At 36.7% G+C, this 21,514-nt stretch overlaps 2 protein-coding genes across 6 annotated transcripts in view; one reads left to right on the plus strand and one right to left on the minus strand.

Annotated features, from left to right (window-relative positions):
* Positions 1-2,384: 2,384 nt before the first annotated feature.
* Positions 2,385-9,403, minus strand: zgc:174315. The gene is given in 3 exon segments (NM_001114445.1): positions 2,385-3,622; positions 8,790-8,939; positions 9,389-9,403. Coding segments are annotated over 2 exon segments (753 nt in total). The 5' UTR covers positions 8,875-8,939; positions 9,389-9,403; the 3' UTR covers positions 2,385-2,954.
* Positions 9,404-13,600: 4,197 nt separating this feature from the next.
* Positions 13,601-21,514, plus strand: part of LOC137490091 (uncharacterized) — a 392,659-nt gene continuing 384,745 nt past the window's right edge. For 2 of the 5 annotated variants that reach the window (XM_073947773.1, XM_073947775.1), the window contains exons 1-2: positions 13,601-13,767; positions 14,037-14,186. In XM_073947773.1, coding sequence (XP_073803874.1) covers positions 14,102-14,186 — 85 coding nt within the window. In that variant the 5' untranslated portion in view covers positions 13,601-13,767; positions 14,037-14,101. Of the gene's footprint in view, positions 13,768-14,036; positions 14,187-17,299; positions 17,368-21,514 lie in introns of all 5 variants that reach the window. The other 3 variants (XM_073947777.1, XM_073947776.1, XM_068219807.1) reach the window with 3 other exon arrangements.

Raw genomic sequence — 21,514 nt, forward strand, 5'->3', positions numbered from 1 at the left:
CAGTGTGAAAACATCTGTGACAGAATAGTTTGAAAATCATGCAGTCTGAACTCGGCATAAGCGGCAGAGCACTGGTCTTGGTCAACTTCATTCATCCAGCTTACAACGGCATAGCAACATGGCCAGTCCTGTTAAAGCGAAACAGCCTTTTTTTTCACCGCAATGATTCAGAGCACCAGAGAGAAATATCACAGAGAGGTGGTGTTCGCCCTAGAGAAGCAAGCTGTGTTCAACCGAGCCAAGAGAAGCAGCAACGATGTATGTCTGCGCAACGTCCGACACAGCCTTAGTAAGCCCGGCCTCACCCTTCTCGCAGATCAGTCTTGACAGCAGCACCACTTGTGCTGTGGCATCGCTGACTAGATTTGACTAACGGCGCTCTTGCTTTCTGTTTAAGTTTCTCAGATCCGCACGGGTTCGACGTCATCTGCTCCGCGAGCACCAGCGTGGAGGCTGGTGGAGCCGTTTCTGCACTGCACACCTCCAGACAGCAAGAAGATGACCGTTGCCGAGGTCAAGGCGCTTGGTCATGGGCAAAAGGTGAGAGTCTTGTTGCAGTTTGTTGAGGCAACTGCAAAGCGGACAGCGCACTTAACCTTTGTTTGGTGTTATAGGTGGAAGAAGTGCGCCCTCGGGTTCGACGAGACGGAATCATGAGCAAGGTGGTCAGCGCGAACGGCACTGACTGCAAGCTGAAGGAGTTGTGGGTTAGCGATTTCACTGGTGAAATTAAGCTGACGCTTTGGGACACCTACGTCAATACGGCTAAATGCTTCAGATCCTACGTCTTCAGGAACATCATGACGCGGGAGAGTGAAGGGTGCATCTATCGTACCACGGGCCCCTTCAGCATCGTGGAGGAAATTGCTGAGGTGGAGGAGAGCAGAGTGGAGGCAGAGGGCAGTGTGGTCCTGTTTCAGGAGACATGGCTCTGGACGGCAGAGGAGAGACTTTGATTCAGAGAATTATGCTAAGCTGTTAGCATTGTGGAAGATCACCTACTGCACCTTTAAAAGAAATTAGTCTACAGTTATATCCTCTTATCCAAGAACCAGAACAAGTGAGGATGTGTCCGTGAGCAGATGTAACTGGCCAGCATACTGACTCTAAGCGACTTCAGGTAAAAGATGAACCAATAACTGAAAATAAGAATTTATTATTAGGTTAATCGATCTAAATTAGACCAAATCACAACACATAAAGTAATCAGGTTGAATAATAGACAGACCCTTACACCTTCGCCATGTATCTATCTTTCCTCTAACAGTACCTCCGCTTGTGCTTTTGCTTCATCCTGTCTATAAGGCGCCGAACTGCATCAGTGCACAACAGATGCAGAGTGCGTTCATACTGCTCGCCGCTCAAAGTTTTTTTAATAATCAAACGTTTCCATGTCACATGACACAACAAATTGATTAATAAACTCGTTGCCAATGATTTAGTAAGCGATTTTAAAGGATTAGTTGTTGCAGCCCTAATTTGTTTCTCATTGTATTTTGGAAAAAGGCACAAAGTGAAATTTTGTTCAGTTTATGTACTTTTATTCACAACAGCAAAAATTTATTCTGTGAAGTCATATGAACACATTTTCACTTACGTAAGTGTACATTGTGTTCTACAATATGTTCTTGTGCTTAAAAAGATAGTTCAAACAAAGAAAAATTTATATTCTGTCATCTTTTACTCATCCTTCACTTTATCCAAATCGGTTTGAGTTTTATCCTTCTGTTGAACTCAAACAAAGATAATTTGGAAAAAATCTAGAAACCTGCAACCATTGACTTCCATGGTTTTTGTCACTTTAACCAAATCAATGGTTACATTTTTTCAAAATATCTTCTTTTGTGTTCAACAGAAAAAAGAACCACTTAACTTGAGGGTGAGTAAATTGTCATGTTTAGGTGAACTATCGCTTTAAGTCCAGATGTTAAAACAAGCTTTCATGTTCTCATGTTCTTTCAGAGGTATTAACAACATATTTTGTGAGTTTTAAGCATTTAAAACTGGGGTCAAGGTTATTAGCTCTTGTTTAAGTAGACGCACATATGAGAAAAGTAGGCAAACTGATTTTTAAGGTGTATTACGCAGTTTTTGCTTTGTTTTGTTGTATTTTGAAAGGAAATTTGAATAAAAAAAAAACCCTGCGTATTACTTTTGTATGTATTTTAATGCACTTAAAAAGATAAGTGGAGTAAATTTACACAAATTAAAAGCATTAGGTCTATTAAATTTTTAATACATGTTATAACAACTATTTTTAAAGCAGAATCCAACACAAAATCAACAGAGATGCTAATTTTTGAGATCCTGCAAAATTCTTAATGAAATGCAAAATAATCACAAAAAAATTTAAATAATCTCATAAAACATCCAATTCCAAACCATATAATCAAATGATGTTTATTTTAGTTTGATTTACATGACTTATAGATGTTGCACACAGTGTACGTGATGTATTTGAGTGTCTCTCAAAAAATGACATCTCGCCTGCACCCTCACAATGGTTACATTACATGGAATTGGGGGGCAGGGGAGTGTTCAGCTTGTGCAGTAAGCAGACGCAGATGAAGCGCAAGTGATTTACATGTGAAGTCATAGCAAAGATGAGGTATAGACATACTAAGAGTAAAATAAAGAAGCCTTTTTATGATATGTCATTGTAATTGTTTCAGACTGCACACCCAACATAGTAGGCTACCTAATAAAAGAAAAATTCAAATGTTTCATATAAATACACACACACAAACTGGTTGCCTTAAATTGTAAGTAATGAATACCTAAGGTCTCAATTTTGAGGACTCTGCTCTCCATTGTGAAGTTTCATGTGAGTGTTGAGGCTTCTTTTATGATTAAAGTCCTTTCCACACTCACTGCATCTACAACAATCCTCTCCTTAGTGTATCATCTTGTGTTTCTTATTGGAGTCTGTACATGTGAGACTCTCTCCACACTGATCACATCACTATGGTTCCAGTGTGACCATTCATGTGGTTCATGAGGCTAGCTTTACATATGAAGCTCTTTCCACACTGATCACATGGAAATGGCTTCTCTCTGCTGTGACTTATCATGTGATAATTGAGTGCGCTTTGACATATGAAACCTTCACCACACTCTGTGCATATGAAAGGTTTCTCTCCAGTGTGAGTTCTCATGTGGATTTCAAGGGTGCCATTTTGGTTAAAACTCCTTCCACACTGATGGCAGGAGTAAGGCTTCTCCCCAGTATGAATTCTCATGTGCACTGCAAGGTTTCCTGTATTATAGAAGCTTTTCCCACACTGTTGGCATGAGTACGGCCTTTCTCCAGTGTGAACTCTCATGTGAACATTAAAGTTTGATTTTTGACTGTAACTCTTCCCACACTCTTTACAGGTAAAAGGTCTCTCTCCAGTGTGAATTCTCATGTGGACTTCAAGGGTGCGTTTTCGGCTGAAGCAGTTTCCACATTGACGACAAGTGAAATTACATGCAGATTTGGATTTTCGAGGTCTTCTGTGTGATGAAGTCTTTTTAGTCAGTGTGGGTTTTTCATCAGTCGTTATTTCTTGGGGTTTCTCAAACTGCTGTTTCTTCTCCAATTCATTCCATTGATGAGTCTCTTTTTTCATCACCATCAGGTCTTAAAAAAAAAAATTAAAATTTTAAGTTTACTTCAGTATGAAGGCACAAAGCGACAAGCATGACATGGATGTTTCTCTCAAAAATGACCTAAACATTTACTCTCCGCCATGTGGTCTTAAACATTTTCTTTCTTCTGGAACACAAAGAAAGCCAGCGTTTTTTCACATCTTTTGTGTTCAGCCGAATCAAGAAACTCATTAAGGTTTAAAACCACACAAGGGAGAGTGTGGCGAGGCATGATGGAATACAGGTAACAAAGAATATGGCAGAGCACTCATGTGCAAAATGTAATTTATTGACAGTTCCCGTTCCTCTTTACAGTCTATCCTAAATATGTACAAATGACATTTGTAAAAAAAAAAAAAAAAAAAAAAAGAAATCAGGAAAATAAAGAAACAAAAATCTAAAACAAACAAACAAACTAGAAAATAAATGAAGAGTTTGGTTGCAAAACCCGATAAGCGCCATTTTTTGACATTTGGATTTTGATATTGGAAATCACCGTTCAGATGTACCTTAATCTATGTGTGAATTGCTGCAATTAATAACATTTAAGAAAGTACATTTTAGGCCTACTACAAAATGTATTTTTTCACAAAACGCTATATCCGCCAGACCAGTTTCTTTACAAAGTGCAATATAACAGTTACAGAATGTTCAGTATGCTGGGCGAGCTCAGCATCCCCTGGGAAGAGAGTCACCGCCGGTGAAGTGCTCCGAGTTTGCTCATTGAAATAGCGATAGGAGATAAATGAATGAAAACACTACAAAAGTGGACCCGAATAAAATAATTCTGAGTCTGTCAACAATACGCAAATGCAGCAAGAAACGAGTCTCCGCTGATGTCAATTAAGAGAAAGGCCAGGGAGTGCCCTTTTTCCTGCGCTTTGTACTTTTGTCTTTGTTTTCTTTCCTTTGTGCATGTTCTGAGGCTTAGATGAAGACCTATGTCGTGACATTTTTTTTTATACCCGACAAGATGCAGAAATGCCATCTAAAAAGGTGACCTGCTGATTGTACAATCAGGGACAGTGACAATGTAAATATACAAATAAATAATGTTAACCTGGTGTTTAGGAATGTAAAAACATCTGTTAATGAACACCCAGGATTATTTTTTAACCTCAGGTATAGCATGACCAGTGTGGAACATGATTACAGATAACCCAGGATTCTGTTTATGCAGCATTAGAATGACCCAGGGTTTTTTCTTATCATCAGCTGTAATCCATTTCTTAAGCAGCAAATGTCATTTTTAGACTAGTTTATTGGCCAGTTGTAGTCAGTGCACTGCTAAACGTTATTGTTCAACTATAATTTGTTTGTTTTGCCTCCTGTCATCCCACAGCAACATCATATAGTTTAGATTACTGTATAATGTTTTATAATAATTAATTATTTTAGTGTCCATTTCATTCAGCATACATAAAATTGGGGGCATCCACGTTTTTTGACGTATTTTAAACCAGGGTTTCTGCAGGTTTCACAAAGTTAAATGTAAGAATTTTTATACCATTTTAGACTCATAAGGCTAAGGAATTTTTCAATTGGCCCAGATGAAAAAGATTTTTATTTGTCCTATCAAAAAATATTATAATTTAATACATTTATTAATAAAATAATAAATGAATAATAATAAATTAAAACGTTTTAGATATTTCTTAGCAAAATATTTTAAATATTGTGTAAAACAAGTAAGCTCTACTTGTATCCACACACTTTTTCCAAGATACACTTGATTTAAATTAAATTAAAAAAATAAACAAATGTTTTAAAGACTATAATAAACTAAATCTATATACATAAATCTGTCCAGGCCGATGTCCTCAGCAATAAATACATGAAGTACGCTTAAACAAATGTTATTGTGAGGAAAATAATTAAACCAATATGATAGAGTTAAAATGACCTTTTTGAATGAAACGTTTAAAGTTTTATTGAGATTGTTGGTGACTGTTTTGGTTTTGGCCAGATTTGGTACCAAAACATGAACAAAGAATTGAAAAAAATTTAAGACCTGCAACACAATATTTCAGTAAATTTAAGACTTTTTTAATGCCTGAAATGTGGATTTTGGAATTCATGACATTTTAAGACCCCGCGGAAACCCTGTTTAAAATAGCCCTGGTAATTAGTTTTTATAATAATGATGTAATTCAAATACTATCTGTGAGAACTAGTAACAACTACTAGAAACGAGTTTAATCCCATAAAGTTGATGAAAAAAATGGGAATTGTGATCAACGTGACATATGCAAATGGAAAGTACTAAGCCAACACCATCACCGTAATAACAGATATTTTCGTATGTATGAGAATACTGTATGAGAATACTGTAGGTCAAATATCACCAGCTCAGTTAAACTTGTTTTAATTTATTGTTTTTATTTATTTTATATAGTGCCAGTGCTCAAGAACTCTTTAAAAGTAAAAGAAAAAGAACAAAAAAAGTAATAGAACAAAAAAAGCAATAACCTTAAGAAGGTGGAGAAAATGGGAGACAAATAATACATAAAAATAATGACATAAGACATGAGAACAAGTAACGAAAGAAACTCATTCCTGTCTTTCAATAGCTGCATTTCCCCTATCGCGCCTTAAGAGAGTGAGCCAAGGCCAGTCGCATTTCCATTGTCACTTCTGGGGCCTAATCGAGCCAAAGTGGGCCCAAAGAGGGCCAGTTGGGGCTTCGGGCGGAGTGAAAGGAGAGGCGGAGTGCGGACATAGTTTTCCGATCACACATGAGTACATGCGCCAAACAAATAAATAAATAAGGGAAAGAAAACATCTAGCCTTATAGGCTGGGGTCTTTTTGTGAATGATCGCCCTTATGTTTCTCTTTTAAATGTAAGGCTATTGCATAAATAAAGTTTTCATTTATAAGTGACTTTTTCCTCCCCGATGTTTCAGTAATGCATGATAATCTTTACACCATATTAAAAACACAGCAGACAGTAAATGTTTTCAAGAGTTTTTGTCAAGTTTAAAAGTTGTGTTTGTGCACGTTTAGATGCCTGTATGTTAATGTGAGACCGAACAAAAGTGTGCTCACTTCACCGCTCTGTTGATGCTGCGAGCGGCTTCTTTCTTTTGTTATTTATTTTGAAGATAATACACAATATGAATAAACAGAAAGACATAAAACTTAAAAAATTTCATGTCTACTTTTGTAGGCTCAAAACAATAGTGCCATTTCTAGATAAAATAGCCAAAGCTATATTGAAATAATTGAAAGAATTACAAATATTGCATATTATAAAATCACATTAAATAAATAAACCAATTTAAAACTATGAAAAGCTAAACCAATTTATGTATACAATACATAAATTAAACCGTTTTAAAGCCATTTTAAACTTTCGTTTTACCAAGGCCCCTCTGAAAAAAAGATTTTAGATCTTTTTTATAAACAATAAACACTGGAGAAGGTTTGAAATATTATTTATTAAGTATTTGGATACAATGATTTTAATCACATCATGCAAACAGAGCATTTTTTGGGTGAGTGAAAGCAGAAACTAGGCGACCTTTTTTTCTGTAGGCTAGGCTATCTTTTTGTCTTTTATGCATGAAGAGCTTTATTAGTGGATAGCTGCTGAGCACAACAAAATATAGGCTATATTTTATTACTTGCTCGTATGTGCTAAAATACTTAACACTTTCCTTTACATAAGATATAACATGCAACATCCTTAAGTAAAGGGGAATCCCCTATTAAGTGTCATATGGCCTGTAGGGAAAAATTTATGTTTCAGGTCTCTCCGGAGCATTTGGGCTGAATGTTTGACAGCGTCTATCTAAACGAGGATGTTATAAAATACATTTTCTACCAAGTTAATAATGAAGAATTTCTGTGGTTTTATATTATGGATTGGTGCGCTCCCTGCCCTGGATCCCTCCGTTAGTGGCGAGACCACTCGATTTCGATGCCAACAGTTGGTTGGCGAGTTAATGAATATGATGAATGGAAACACACAGACATGTGTGTAGAGACATTTCATGTACTGCTGTACAGTAACGTGTCATTTGTTTGTTTCGATTATCTTTATTTTAATGGTTTGGGATGATGTGATGGTGTGCTTTATCTGCCTGATTCCTGCTGAAGTGGGAAGGTTGTGTGACATTTGATTCGGGGGACGTTCTGGGGGCAGGGTTTGCGTGACACGCTGTGAGCTGCTAGCCCGACAGTGGAAACGCGACATGATTTCGGCCTCACTGCTCAACCTCCCAGGCGATTGGCCCGGCCCGATAAAAGTCCTGGCTTGCACTGGCCCGACAGTGGAAATGCAGCTAATGAGTGCTTATGTGCATTTAGGAGAACTAGGCAGCACACTCAATAGAGGTAAAGTTGGTTTTATATTCGCGCATTCGTTCATTTAGAAGTCTCTATACTGTTTACCATGTTACTTTGAATATTCGATCGGAATTAGCATGCAAGTGTTACTTGAAAACAACATTAACACTGTTTATTTGACTGTGCACATTGTTGTATTTTGATATTCAATGGCTGCTAATCCGTTTTTTAAGTGTGACGTCACTCGGAGCGGCTTCCGGGTCCAAGCACTCTATTCAACTGAATGGGAAAACTCATGAAATGGTAATATTAAACGTTTACAAATCGATTTAATACTTTTGAAAATTACAATCGCAATATATATGCCCATGTCTAATATCCAATGGCCAGAAAGTGACTCATTTTTTATAAATTGTTTAAATTTAGGTCTTTGTTATGCAGCAAGCCCAGAGATTGTTGTGTACACTATGACTTTATGTAAAATTAATTTTAATGTGTGATATGAATAAAAAGTGATCATAAACGAATGATTTCTCCACTCAAATGAATGGCGGCTTGGACCCAGAAACAGTATTACATACTCCACCACCATGTCACCACTTAACAAGCAGATATGATTTCGCTATTTGAGAGTTTTCAAATAATACTTTTATGAAACTATATTATTAAGGGGAAAGTCAGAATGCGCGAATATAAAACAGACTTTAACTATTGACAAAAGACATGAGAACAAGTAGCAAGAAATAAACTCATTCCTGTTTTTCAATGAGTGCTTATGTGGATTTAAGAGAACTAGGCAGCACACTCAGGGCTGCAAGATAGATTTAATTCAGGATTCTTATTATTAAAATATATCAGTATGAAAACCAACCTGTTTGTTCCTGCAGATCTTCATGTTTGACTCTAATTGTTTCTACAATCTTCACATCTTCACTCTCCTCTTTAATAAACGCCATCTTTATAACAGTGTGGAGATCAGTCGCTTCAGCAGGAGTTTTTCTCTGCGTTTGGACACTTTATCCTGTTTAAAATTAACAAAACAATAAAAATGTCCTGTTTAAAATAAATAAAACAACTTCTCTTCAACACTTGCTTCAACAGTTTCTTTGTATGAGAGTAATTAACAAAACTAAATCAAGTAGAAGAGAAAGTCCAAGCAAGAAAAAATGACCTGATTAAAACTAGTAATCCATTTCTTGTACACTTCAAATGGAATGACATTATGCTATTTAATAAATTAAAACTTCATTAAAACACGTATTACACACGTTTCTGTTAACTTCATACATTCAAACAATAGACCTTGATTACTGTGAGTCATAGATCTTCATTACTGTCAGTCATAGTACTACGTTGTATAAAGGGTTTAAATAATATTGTCAACAGCAGGTACATAATTAAGCATATGGTATAAAAAACTGAAACTTTAATCAATCGGATTATATTCATGTAAAAGTTTTAAACACAAACCTTTTTCCAGTGGAATCCCAGCGCAGGAGTGGCGCAGCCTTATGACGTCATATGTCATGCCAAAATAAAAGTCTTTAGCTTTTTTTACGATTCACAGCAGTCATAACTTATTTACATTTCTCCCTCGTTTTTCACTTTCCACTATATCTGCTCTCTCTCTCTCTCTCTCTCTCTCTCTCTCTCACACACACACACACACACATAAACAGTATTTGAAGTTGATCAAAACCTTTAATCTAAACATTTTAGAAAAATTTTGAAAAACTTTTTTAATCCACTTTATGATGATTTGCAGGTCTAAAAGACATTACTATTAATATCCAAATCTCATCCTCATAATTATGACATCTACCTCCCTATTTCTACTACTTCATAGGCTTCTAGGGTTTTAATGCAGTCTAGGGTGTACACCAGGCACTCTGGCATTGTCCGCCCCCTGTTTTTCCAATCCCCTGAGAACTTTGCTTATCTTCAGAACACAAATGAAGACACTTTAGATGAAATCTGAGAGTACCAAGATGCTTAAAGTCCAGAAAAGGAACAAAAAAACATTGTCAAAACAGTCAATGTTAGTGTTTTAATTGTAATCGAGTCCCAACAACACTTTGTGGCATTGAACCATAGTGGCATAGTGTTTTTTTATTTTTGTGTGTGTGTGTGTGTGTGTGTGTGTGTGTGTGTGTGTGTGTGTGTGTGTGTGTGTGTGTGTGTGTGTGTGTGTTTGCCACTGTATTCTTCAGTATATCTTCATTTGCATTTAGCAGAAGAAACTTAAACATGTTTGGATCAAGTTGAGGATGAGTAAATGACAGAATTGTGATTTTTTTCATGTAAACTACCCCTTTACTGCTTCTTTAAGTGAAGGTAAAGTTCATTATTACTGAAGATATAGCCAAAGAATGGCAAGAAACATAGAATACAGATAATAAAAGACAACAATTCCTATGAAACAAGTGCCATTTCCACATTGCAATTTTCAAAATTCTCATAAAGTACAAACTTAAAAAAAAAAAAAAAAAAAAAAAAACTAAAACTTGAAAGATATCTTCATCCTCCAAAACAGCTATTCCCACCTTAGGCACAAAATCCTTATTAATTATATTGCTTTTCCTTAGGCAAGAGAGGCTCTCTTGTTCCACACCATTACGGACAATATGCATGATATTACAGTAGTAAAATAACAAATAGCTTTTTAAGTTAAAACATTTTCCAAATAATAAAATGTCCTCTTATATGCAGATATCAATAGAAAGTCTGTAGTTTATTCATTTTTTTTTACTTTGAAAAATAAATTTGACATCTCTTTTGCCTCATTTTTTCACTGAAAAAACAAATTCTCTTAAAAAATACAAATCAACTTACATTTTTTATTATTATACCCACAATGCAAGAACACCATTCAACATTCATTTATGTCACGTTTCATTCTTTTTATTTCTTTTCCATAAACCTTTAAGAAGATGACAGTGTGATGAAGTAGCATCTGCTGTAAGGGGGGTTGTTCACTGTAACAGGGTGGTAAGGACAATGTGTTTTAACAGTAATTTAACCAGTGTAAACCATTAAACAGTGTCATTTATGAAGTTAAAATTTTATTGTTTTTATCTTGGGGTATTTAAAATTAGACCATTGAGGTAAGATGGACCACCTCGGCTGGATCAGGCTGCATTTCTGTGTAGAGTTTGCATGTTCTCCCCATGTTGGTGTAGGTTTTCTCCTACAAGTCCAAACACATGGTATAGGTGAATTGGGAAGCTAAATTGTCCTTAGTGTCTGTGTGTGTGTGTGTGTGTGTGTGTGAATGAGTATGGGTGTTTCCCATGATGGAAGGGCTTCCGCTGCGTAAAACATATACTGGATAAGTTGATGGTTCATTCTGCTGTGGTAACCCCAGATTAAAAAAAGGAACCAAGCCAAAAAAGAATGAATGCTGAGCACTGCATGTCCAATAATGTTTAATCTGAACTGTGTGCTACTCTTGATTGAAACAAATCTGTCTGCAATTATGTTATAAAATGTAAAATTTTTTATTAACAACAGATACATTATGAATGTTTGAGAGAAGGATAATGACAGGTGTGACAGGCCAAACAGGGTTAAATTAAAAGAAAATTACTGAATTAATCGATCAGCCCTATATTAGAATCTTTGATTTCATTCATTTATTTTTTCTTAGGCTTAGTCCCTTTATTAATCCAGGGTCGCAACAGCAAAATGAACTGACAACTTATCCAGCACTTGTTTTATGCAGAAGATGCCCTTCCAGACGCAACCCATCCTGGGAAACATCCATACACACAACAGAAAATTTAGTCTACCCAATTAACCTAAACCACATGTATTTGGACTGTAGGGGAAACGGGAGCACCCAGAGAAAACCCAAACGAACACAGGAGAACATGCAAACTCCAAACAGAAACGTCAATCGACCAAGTCGAGGCTCAAACCAGCAACCTTCTTGCTGTGAGGCAACAGCACTACCTACTGCGCCACTGCATCCGCCCCTCTTTGATTTCATACATCTTTACATTCAAATAGGATGCAGAACCACCCCATCATATGCCTTAATAAAATGTGACAGGGTGGTAAAGTGCATCCAAAAATGGCCACAAATCTCCCTGTCAAGTTCCTCACTTAGCATGCATTCATTCAATCTAAAATTTACTCTTCTTTGCTTTATAAAATGTAATAAATAAGTTTACCCTATCTGTTTTGCATGGCAAGGTGGTTGGGTTGAGCTTGACGGGCCCTGTCTAACAAGAAAAAACAAGAAAATAAGAAAACTGAATTTCTGTAATTTCCTGCTTGTAGTCTTGGAGGGTACAGGGCCCATATTATGTCAATTATGTTTTTGTAATGTCATTTAAAGCAAGAATACATGTTAGGTGTTTATGATGTTAAAGTTGGATTCTGTAACATTTAAGTGAGACAGGTGTAATGTTTGAGACAGATCAAGAATGAGGCAAGGATCAATTACTCTTATTTAAGCTTTTTACTCAATAATTGAAACAATATGTAACAATAATAAATGGGGGGAAAAAAAGAAAAACATTTATAATTATTATCTTTAAACAAAAACAACGAGTGTAAGCCAAATCAAAGAAATTAACAAAACAATCCTTAAATCTAAAGTCTAAACTAGGCATCAAAAAGAAACAGAAAATAAAAACAGAGATCTTCAGTGTATACGACACCCGAACTAAACTAATTAAACTACAAAACTCAAAATACACAGGTGGCAAAACACTCAAACTAATCTAACAAAACAGCAGTCTAAACTAAAACAAACAGGATAAGTCCATCAATGCTTAGTTTAGAATCACACAACAACCATTGTTACTTAAAGTCAACGAAGTTCAACAAGCAAACTTGAATTACCACAGTAACTAAGATATGTCACTAAATAGATAAAGCATTTGCACAAACAAATTGCGTGGCGCACAAACGGTACGCCGAGGCTGAGCGCACACCACACACGCGTCTGTCGGGGCTTTAAATCCTTGCGGCTCGTCCTGGGATTGGTGGAACCGAGAACGTCATAATGATGATGGACAGAATAATAAACCAATAAGAAACCTAAGGGTTGAGCAAACGGAGAGGAGGGTGAAAAACAAGACAGAAAAAAAAACATAAATTATAACAATACATATATGAAAGTTAATGTGATGGGGTGGTAAATCAAACTGTGGGACGCACACAAATCATGAAATATTTACAAAAAAATCTATATCTTATGGAAATAGAAACACACATATAAACCTCAAAACAACAAAAATTTGGGAGGAAAAAAAAGTTAATTATTTGGTTACATTTTAGGTGCAAATGCAATTTAGTCAGCAAGGACAATTTGCTATGTAATCATAAGAAAAGTATTTAAAAAACTATACTTTTTAATAATAATAATTTTAATATATCATGCTAGCAAGAACACTTGAATTAATTACTTTAAGCTTTGGAAACACATTTTAGGACATTTTTGTGCTTCATGCAGCTCATTAAATGTTACGGACACAAATGGCACCCGTTTCATAGAGTGACCAAAAAATGTTTAGGGTAAAGGTTTTGATCAACTCCAAATACTGAATATTTATGTGTCTGTGCATGTGTGAAAGTGGAAAACGAGGGAGAAATGTATCAATAAGTCATGTGTGCAGCAACACTTATTGGCAATAAAAAGCTAAGCAAAAAAAGACTTTTATTTTGGCGTTGCGTGTGACGTCATAAGGCTGCGCCGCTCCTTCGCTGTGATTCAATAAGAGAAAGGTTTGTTTGAAAGCTTTTACATAAATATAAACCGACTGATTAAAGTTTCAGGTTTTTCATCCGAAGCTAAATGATGGAGCTGCTGTTGACGATATTATGTTAACCCTTTAAACAACGTATTACTATTTCACTAACATTAATTGAGGGCTATTGTTTGACTAAAGCACTTATTTATTAAATAGCATAATGTCATTCCATTCTAAGTATACTCCATATAAGAAATGAAGTAACAGTTTAATTTGTGGATATTGTTTCTTGCTCGGACTTACTCTTTTACCTAATTTCTGTTGAAGCCAATGTTGAAGATAAGCTATTTTGCTTCTGTTCATTGTTTTACTTATTTTAAACAGAACTTTTTTTTTATCGTTTTGTTCATTTTAAACAGGATAAAGTGTCCAAACGCAGAGAAAAACTCCTGCTGAAGTGACTGATCTCCACACTGTTATAAAGATGGCGTTTATTAAAGAGGAGAGTGAAGATGTGAAGATTGAAGAAACATTCACAGTCAAACAGGAAGATCTGCAGGAACAAACAGGTTTGTTTTCATACTGATAATATTTTTAATAATAAGAATACTAAATTATGTCCATGCAGCCCTGGGTGTGCTGCCTAGTAGTTCTCCTAAATGCACAAGGACTTATTGAAAGACAGGAATGAGTTTCTTTTTGTTACTTGTTCTCATGTTTTTTGTCATTCATTTTATGTATTATTAGTCTCCCATTTTCTCTACCTTCTTAAGGTAGTTGCTTTTTTTGTTCTACTACTGTTTGTAAAGAGTTCTTGAGCACTGGCGCTACATGACATAAATTTAAAACAAAAAATTATAAAAGTTTAACTGAGCTGACAATATTTGACCTACAGTATTCTCATAGAAGATATCTGCTATTACAGTGATAGTGTTGGCTTAGTACTTTCCATTTGCATATGTCACGTTGATCACAATTCCCTTTTTTTCATCAACTTCTTTATGGGTTTAAAATTGTTTCTAGTAGTTGTTGCCAGTTCTCACAGATAGTATCGGTGTTAAAATTAGATCATTATTATAATAACTCATTTCATGGTTATAATAACCAGGGCTAATGTGTTTAAACAGGGTTTCTCTGGGGTCTTAAAATGTCTTAAATACCAAAATCTAAATTTTAGAGCCCTAAGTCTTAAATTTACTGTAGTATTATTAATATTGTGTTGTAGGTCTTAAATATTTTTTTAAACAAGTCTTCATTTTCCTTTGTTCATATTTTGCTGCTCAATCTGGCCAAAACTCATACAATCACCAATAATCCATCTCAATAGAACTTTAAACTTTTTTTTTTCAAAAACGTCAATTTAACTCTGTTTATCATAATGGTTTAATTGTTTTCCTTACAATAATATTGTTTAAACGTGCTCCATGTATTTGTTGCTGAGGACATCGACTTGGACAGATTGTTGTGCATAAATTTAGTTTAATATAGTTTTTAAAACTTTTAAAACATCTGTTCATTTGTTTTTTTTTTATTTTAAAGAAAGCTTATGTAAGAAAAAAGTGTATGGATACAAGTAAAGCTTGCTTGTTTTTAAATCGTAAAGAAATCTGTTTTTTTTAACTAATGAAGACAGTAGAAGTCAATGATTTTTAGATAAACATTTAAAGATTAAAATATAAACTTACGTAAACCATGCAACCACTTTTACTAAACAAATTCCATTATGTGCATTTAAAAAGGTTTGTTATAAAAGATCATATGATGAAAATGTGAGTGAATGGACAAACAAGCAGCCTGAGCACACTGTAAAACATCTGAAATGTTGTTTTGGTCATTCTAAAACACCTAACTGTTTCAGTATTAATGTTATTATATTATTAATTACCTCCAGAGTGTCTAGAGCATGTCTGGAGCGTCTGTTCTCAGCGTCTCATGACTTCAAACGCCACCACATGTTCATTGTGTGTCGGCATTGTCCTGAGAGGTGAAAGTAATTTATTAAACAAAGAAAAGATCCATGTAGCTTTTTCTACCACAGTAAATTCTGTTTTTACTGTTGATATTTGGCACCAGTTAATCAGAAAGTGACAAGTTTGTTCACTTTGTTTCATTGGATAAAAATGCTGATTCATTTATTTATTCATTTTCTTTTCGGCTTAGTCCCTTTATTAATTTGGGGTCGCTACAGCGGAATGAACTGCCAACTTATCCAGCACGTTTTTATACAGCAGATGAAATTCCAACTGGAACCCATCACTGGGAAACATCCCTTCACACTTCTACACTATAGACAATTAAGCTTACCCAGTTCACCTGACCTGGAGTATGAACCGAACTTAGCAGTGAAAATGAAACCGAAAGCGTGCAGATTGTTTAAATATTTGTATGGCATTACAGAGTAATCAGTGGCATAGCGGACGTGTGATTCCCCCAGCCCGTAACCGTGTACCAGTTCTATGGCATATTGCCAGGCTGTATCTGATATTTCTTGTCCCAGTTTATCTTCCCATTTTAAATTTGTATGATTTAGGGAAGGGGAGGCAGTTCTTTGGATCACTTCATATAACATGGACATCATATCCCTTTGATATGGGTCCATATTTACCAATTCATCTATCCAGCATGCTTCTGGTTGGTTCGTTAAAGTAGAGAAGTGTTTTTAATGAAACTACAGACCTGAAGGTACCTTAAATAATTAGAATGAGGAATCTCAATGTCTGTTCTTAACTGTTAAAATGAGATAAATATGCCATCTTTAAACAAGTCCTTAACACAATTAACTCTCCTCCTAGACCATCATTGGAATGCTGAATCTATAAGAGAGGGAGGGAATAACAGTTTTACAAAAATGGGAGCAGAAGGCAATGCTTTTTTATTATTAAAGTGAAGTCTGAATTGTGACCATATTCTGAGTGATCCATCAATAACTGGGTTATTTATAGAATATTGTTTACTCACTGCAATTGAAGCACAAAGTAGTAAGCATTAAGACAGTTAAGACTGCTGTTCCATCAGTAACCATAGTCGGGCCTCATCATTACAGATGTTGGAAAACCAGAATATCAGTTTTTGTAAATAGAAACAGAAATTTTGGTAGTATTGTCATATTAATGGAATTGATCTTCCTAGGCAAATATAAATGAAGGGTTTACCACCGCGTCATGTCTCGTTTGGCTTTGTTTAATGTCGTTTTAAAATTATTATTGGAGAAATCCTTTTATTTGCGTGTCACACTCACACTCAGATATACAAATTTATCAGGACTTACTGAAAATGGAAAGGATTAGAAGGACATTTGCTGTGCTGTCATTCATTCATTCATTTTCTTTTCAGCTTAATTCCTTAATTAAAAAGAGGGCATCACAGCAGAATGAACCGCCAACTTATCCAGCACCTTTTTACGCAGCGGATGCCCTTCCAGCTGCAACCCATCTCTGGGAAACATCCATACAAACTCATTCACACACACATACACTACGGACAATTTAGCCTACCCAATTCACCTGTACCACCCCTGTGTGGGTGTGCTTGAACTTTGTAACAGCATTGTGTATGACTCGTTGCAATTCCTCAACAAATGCATCAAATACTAATTCGTAAAATTCGTACTGTAGTATTTCTCACTAACGCTACGTGAGTCGTGAGATCTGATTTCTTTAAACCTGTCTGTTGTCTGACGCAGCCGAGCGAGGTGTTTAAGGCACGCAGAAAGGGACGTAGAAATGGTGGGCGAGAGGACTAGCCTTAAAGGTAATACAAAATATATTTTCCAAGCAACAAAATTGTGGCTAGTGAAAATGGCAAATGGCTAGTAATGTTGGAAATCTACTAGCCACAGTGGCTGGTGATCAAAAAAAGTTTATACATGACCAAACTAGTGTGCAACTTAAGCAACTTTTTTTACATTCAGTTTTGTAGTTCGGGCCCAAACAAATATTTGTTGCATTTTTCAATTGTTTGACAATGTAAAATCTTTAAGCTACGTTTGATGTTTCATTGTTGAGTTAAACATTTTTTTAAGGGTCTCCGACACATTGCTTTTATTATATATCTTTATTTTATTATTCAAAATTAACTGAAAATTAATCAGTTTTTGTTATGTTCATTATTTATTTATTTATTATTTACTAACTGCTGCTTAAAAACCAGCTGCTGAGGATTGTTTCAGTTGGTAACACAATAATCAGCCAGCTCGTTCACCTGTTCATAATGAATCTGGCGTGATCTTATGTGGAGATCCTCCGCGTATTCCGCTTGCAGAAGAAGTCTTTTCTTATGGAAGGTGATGTTGAGTGTAGCTGATCAATTGTATTAATTTTATTCATAATGTCTGTAAGCCATTCTGACAATCTTTTATTTGCAGTAGCTTGATATGAAATAGTCTGTCCTCTTATATATGCTTTCAGAGTATTCCATAGGATGCTATAACTTAACTTTTGGGGATTTGTTTGTCTCAAGGAAAAAATCAATTTGAGCATCATTAAGTTTTTCAAAACCGTTGTCTGCCACGAGTCTTGAGTTAAACTGCCATGATTGTTGGGGGACTACATTGCCTGGAAAACAAAGCTTAATTGAGACTGGACAATGGTCCAAAATAACAATACTACCATACTCTACTTGTGACGTTAGGTGAAGTCGTGAAATAGGTTTAATGCACAGGTGAATAGAAGGAAAATTGCTGGTAAGATGGATCTTTAAATCTCCAGGGGTCACTAACAACATATGTCTGAAGGAAGGAGTTGATGCATTGTGCTGGCTGACCTAATGTATTACTCGAAGAGCTAGAGCGGTCCAAAATTGGGTATAAAACACACGCCTCCTTAAATAAATTGTGTGTGTCAAGACAATTATGCAAAATTGAAAGTAAATCACTGAAAATTTGTAAATTGTCCCAATTAGGAGCATGCACTTTGGCCAGGACCACAGACATGTTAAAAAAAAGCTTACCTTGGATTATTATGTATCTGCCATTTTTGACTCCATAACAAACTGTATATACTTATGTATGAGTACAGCAACGCCCCTACGATTGCTATTGAAGTTAGAATGATGTATTTGTGTATAGCCTTGTCTATTAAGTTTAGAATAGTCTTTTTTTCAACAGACGTGTCTCCTGTAAATACACAATATCAGATTTTAACTTGTAAAGATATGCGAACACCTTGTTTCGTTTCATTGGGTGACTTAGCCCCCGCACATTCCAACGGGTAAAATTTGTCTTTTCTTCACCCATTTTATGGATTGATGTCGAAAACATTTATCATAAGCATCCGTAAGGTATCTGTGGCTTTTGTATGTAGGGGGTGTGTGGGGGAGAGAGAGGAAAGAGAAGGAAAAAAAAGGTGATCACACATACACTTATAAACACCAAACAACACAATATTGAAACGTTGCGTGTAAACTTGCTCACACTTCCAGCTACTCCCACTCTTTACTAGCTTACCATGTGGGACCTCACATATAAAACAAAACAATTTGAACAGCTCTTGATGTTTTACTATAAAGCTACCCTATTATTGACGAAGTTTACTTGAGAACTAGAAATAACAACAAGACCCATGTACTATAGTGGTAATTTTTAAAGAGCCCATATTATGGGTTTTTGAAAATTCCCCTCCATGTAGTGTGTAACACAGCTCTAAGTGAAGTGAAGTATCCAGCTAAGGCTTAAATCTGTAAGAATACAGTGTTTAAAACGGTTGATTCATCTATAAAAGAGTCGACTCATAGTGCTTCAAACGAGTCGCCTTGATACCGACTCATTAGGTGTTTCGCCATGACGTACGAACGAAACCAAGTTATTCACGTGCACGCGCAAACCCGGGAGATTTCAAACCTGAGGCCCCGCCCTCTGACGCAGAAACCCAGACACACACGCACACCCACAAACACACGCACACCCACAAACATGCCGGTCGATTGAAGTAACACTGCAGATGGACATTATATTGAGTCTCTACCCAAAGATGAAACATCAGCATTATAACCAAGCAGTTGGAAACTTCTGGAAGCTACATGCTACAAAGAATACTTCATCTGAGTTTGTTAAAGGAAGGATCAGTAAAGAGTAACTGATGGACGTCAGGATGGGTTTCTTCCATTTCTCAAGTGTAAGTACGTGCGGTTAAAGTTGTTGCCTCGTTTACTCTAGCTTGCAAATGTATTTAGTTGTGATTTGTTACTTGTAACCGCGTGTACTGTATCAGGTTAACTGGATATTTTATCTTATCGCGTGCAAAGTCACGTTAAAAACGCGACGCGTGCTGTTTGTTTATGGAGCTCCGTGCTAGAGTTCTGCTCCCGCGATTTATTCGGAAATTTATTCCCGCGCCGCAGAAATCTGGCGCGGGGACAGCCGCGGGAATAAATTTCCGAATAAATCGCGGGAGTGGTCGGTAACGGGTTTAATTTGGGACGGGAGCGGGCTGTCTAGCAATATCACGGATATTGCTATGCGAATTAGAAAGAGAGAGTCTGCGTGGTGCTTGTGTGTGTGTGTTAGTGCGCACGCGCGCGTATGAGAGAGAGCGAGAGAGCGAACGAACGAACGAGCTTTGTGCTGTGTGTATACAGACAGCTTGGCTGTCTGGACTGTATACTGGGTGATTTTTGGTTGTGTTCTTTGCTCTAGCGGGACCGGGCGCGGCGGGCAGAAAACGGAGCGGGTTCTCAGGCTAAAACCTGGCGGGTGCGGGCGGAAGCGGGAGCGTTGTCATCCGGAGGTGTGTGTGTGTTTTTGTGTGTGTGTGGTATGGCGAGTACACGACTGTCTCCTTCGTTCGGTTATCCGTGGCACTATCCACTCGCCATAGTGTGGCAGCTAAAATCCACGTCTACAATATCGAGCGTGTATGAACTGTGATTACTTTTTAAATTGCTGATTAGCTATTGGCCATTTCCCTCTCTGACTGAAGGCAGTCGACCAATCGCGACAGACTGTCATCGGTCCAATCAGCGCAGATTAGCTCCGCGCTAAGGAGGGGTTTGGGAACAAATGAATCACTGGACGATTCATACAGGAGTCGCTGGGATAATTAGCTAAAAATAAATGCAGATTATAAGACCATGAAAGTGTTTTTTGACCTTGCATGCATATTAGACTGTTGTTGGAGACCCTTACAACCAGGATATGACCCTATTTCATGTATAATATGGGCTCTTTAAAGTAAAAAATGACATTAACATTGGTATGGTCTTTGACAGCCCGGTGTACTTGTGTAATTGCCTTTATTTCAATGGCTTTCTTTAAAATATCCTCTTTTTTTCAGAAAAGTAGTGGCATTTAATCACGAAGGTGCGTGGTGGTTCCTTGTTGTCCACTGGTTTGCTGCATAGAGTGCGGTATGGCCGGTCCAGAAGTGGATTCTTCTCGAGGTTCAGAGTAACTTTATGGAGGCCGGCTATCAATCATGTCATGCGTCTTCCGTGTTCCCATCCTTCTTTAACTCCTTAATGTGGTGATTTGAGCGGCAAGACCTCTCCCTAAGATCCTCGCTTCGTTTTCTCAGCAGAGCCAGCTACTATTTTTACTATACTAAACCCTTTTTCCACGGTAGTAAGAGAGTCTGAGTATGCACCCAACACAGACCCCAGACCAGTCACTCGCTCTTCCGCTGCTTCCACTTTGGCGTTAATGTGCTCCACAGCATAGCGTAACTCCCTGAAGCTGGTCAATTTGATTGCAAAATTCATATGACTGTGCAACGGTCTTTTCCTCAATTTTAGCAATCAAATCGCCCTTTAGTGCATCAAATCTTTTTTAGATGCAGCTTGCTCTTCGGGTTAGCATTAGCATGGAGGCTAGTAGTGGATTCCGCTTCCCTACGATTGCTTCAGTCTATATTTATCCTGATTCAAGTTGAATTTCGCTCTGAACAGCTAGACTACGACACTTAAA

Source organism: Danio rerio, chromosome 4, assembly GCF_049306965.1.
Source record: "Danio rerio strain Tuebingen ecotype United States chromosome 4, GRCz12tu, whole genome shotgun sequence".
NCBI lineage: Eukaryota > Metazoa > Chordata > Actinopteri > Cypriniformes > Danionidae > Danio > Danio rerio.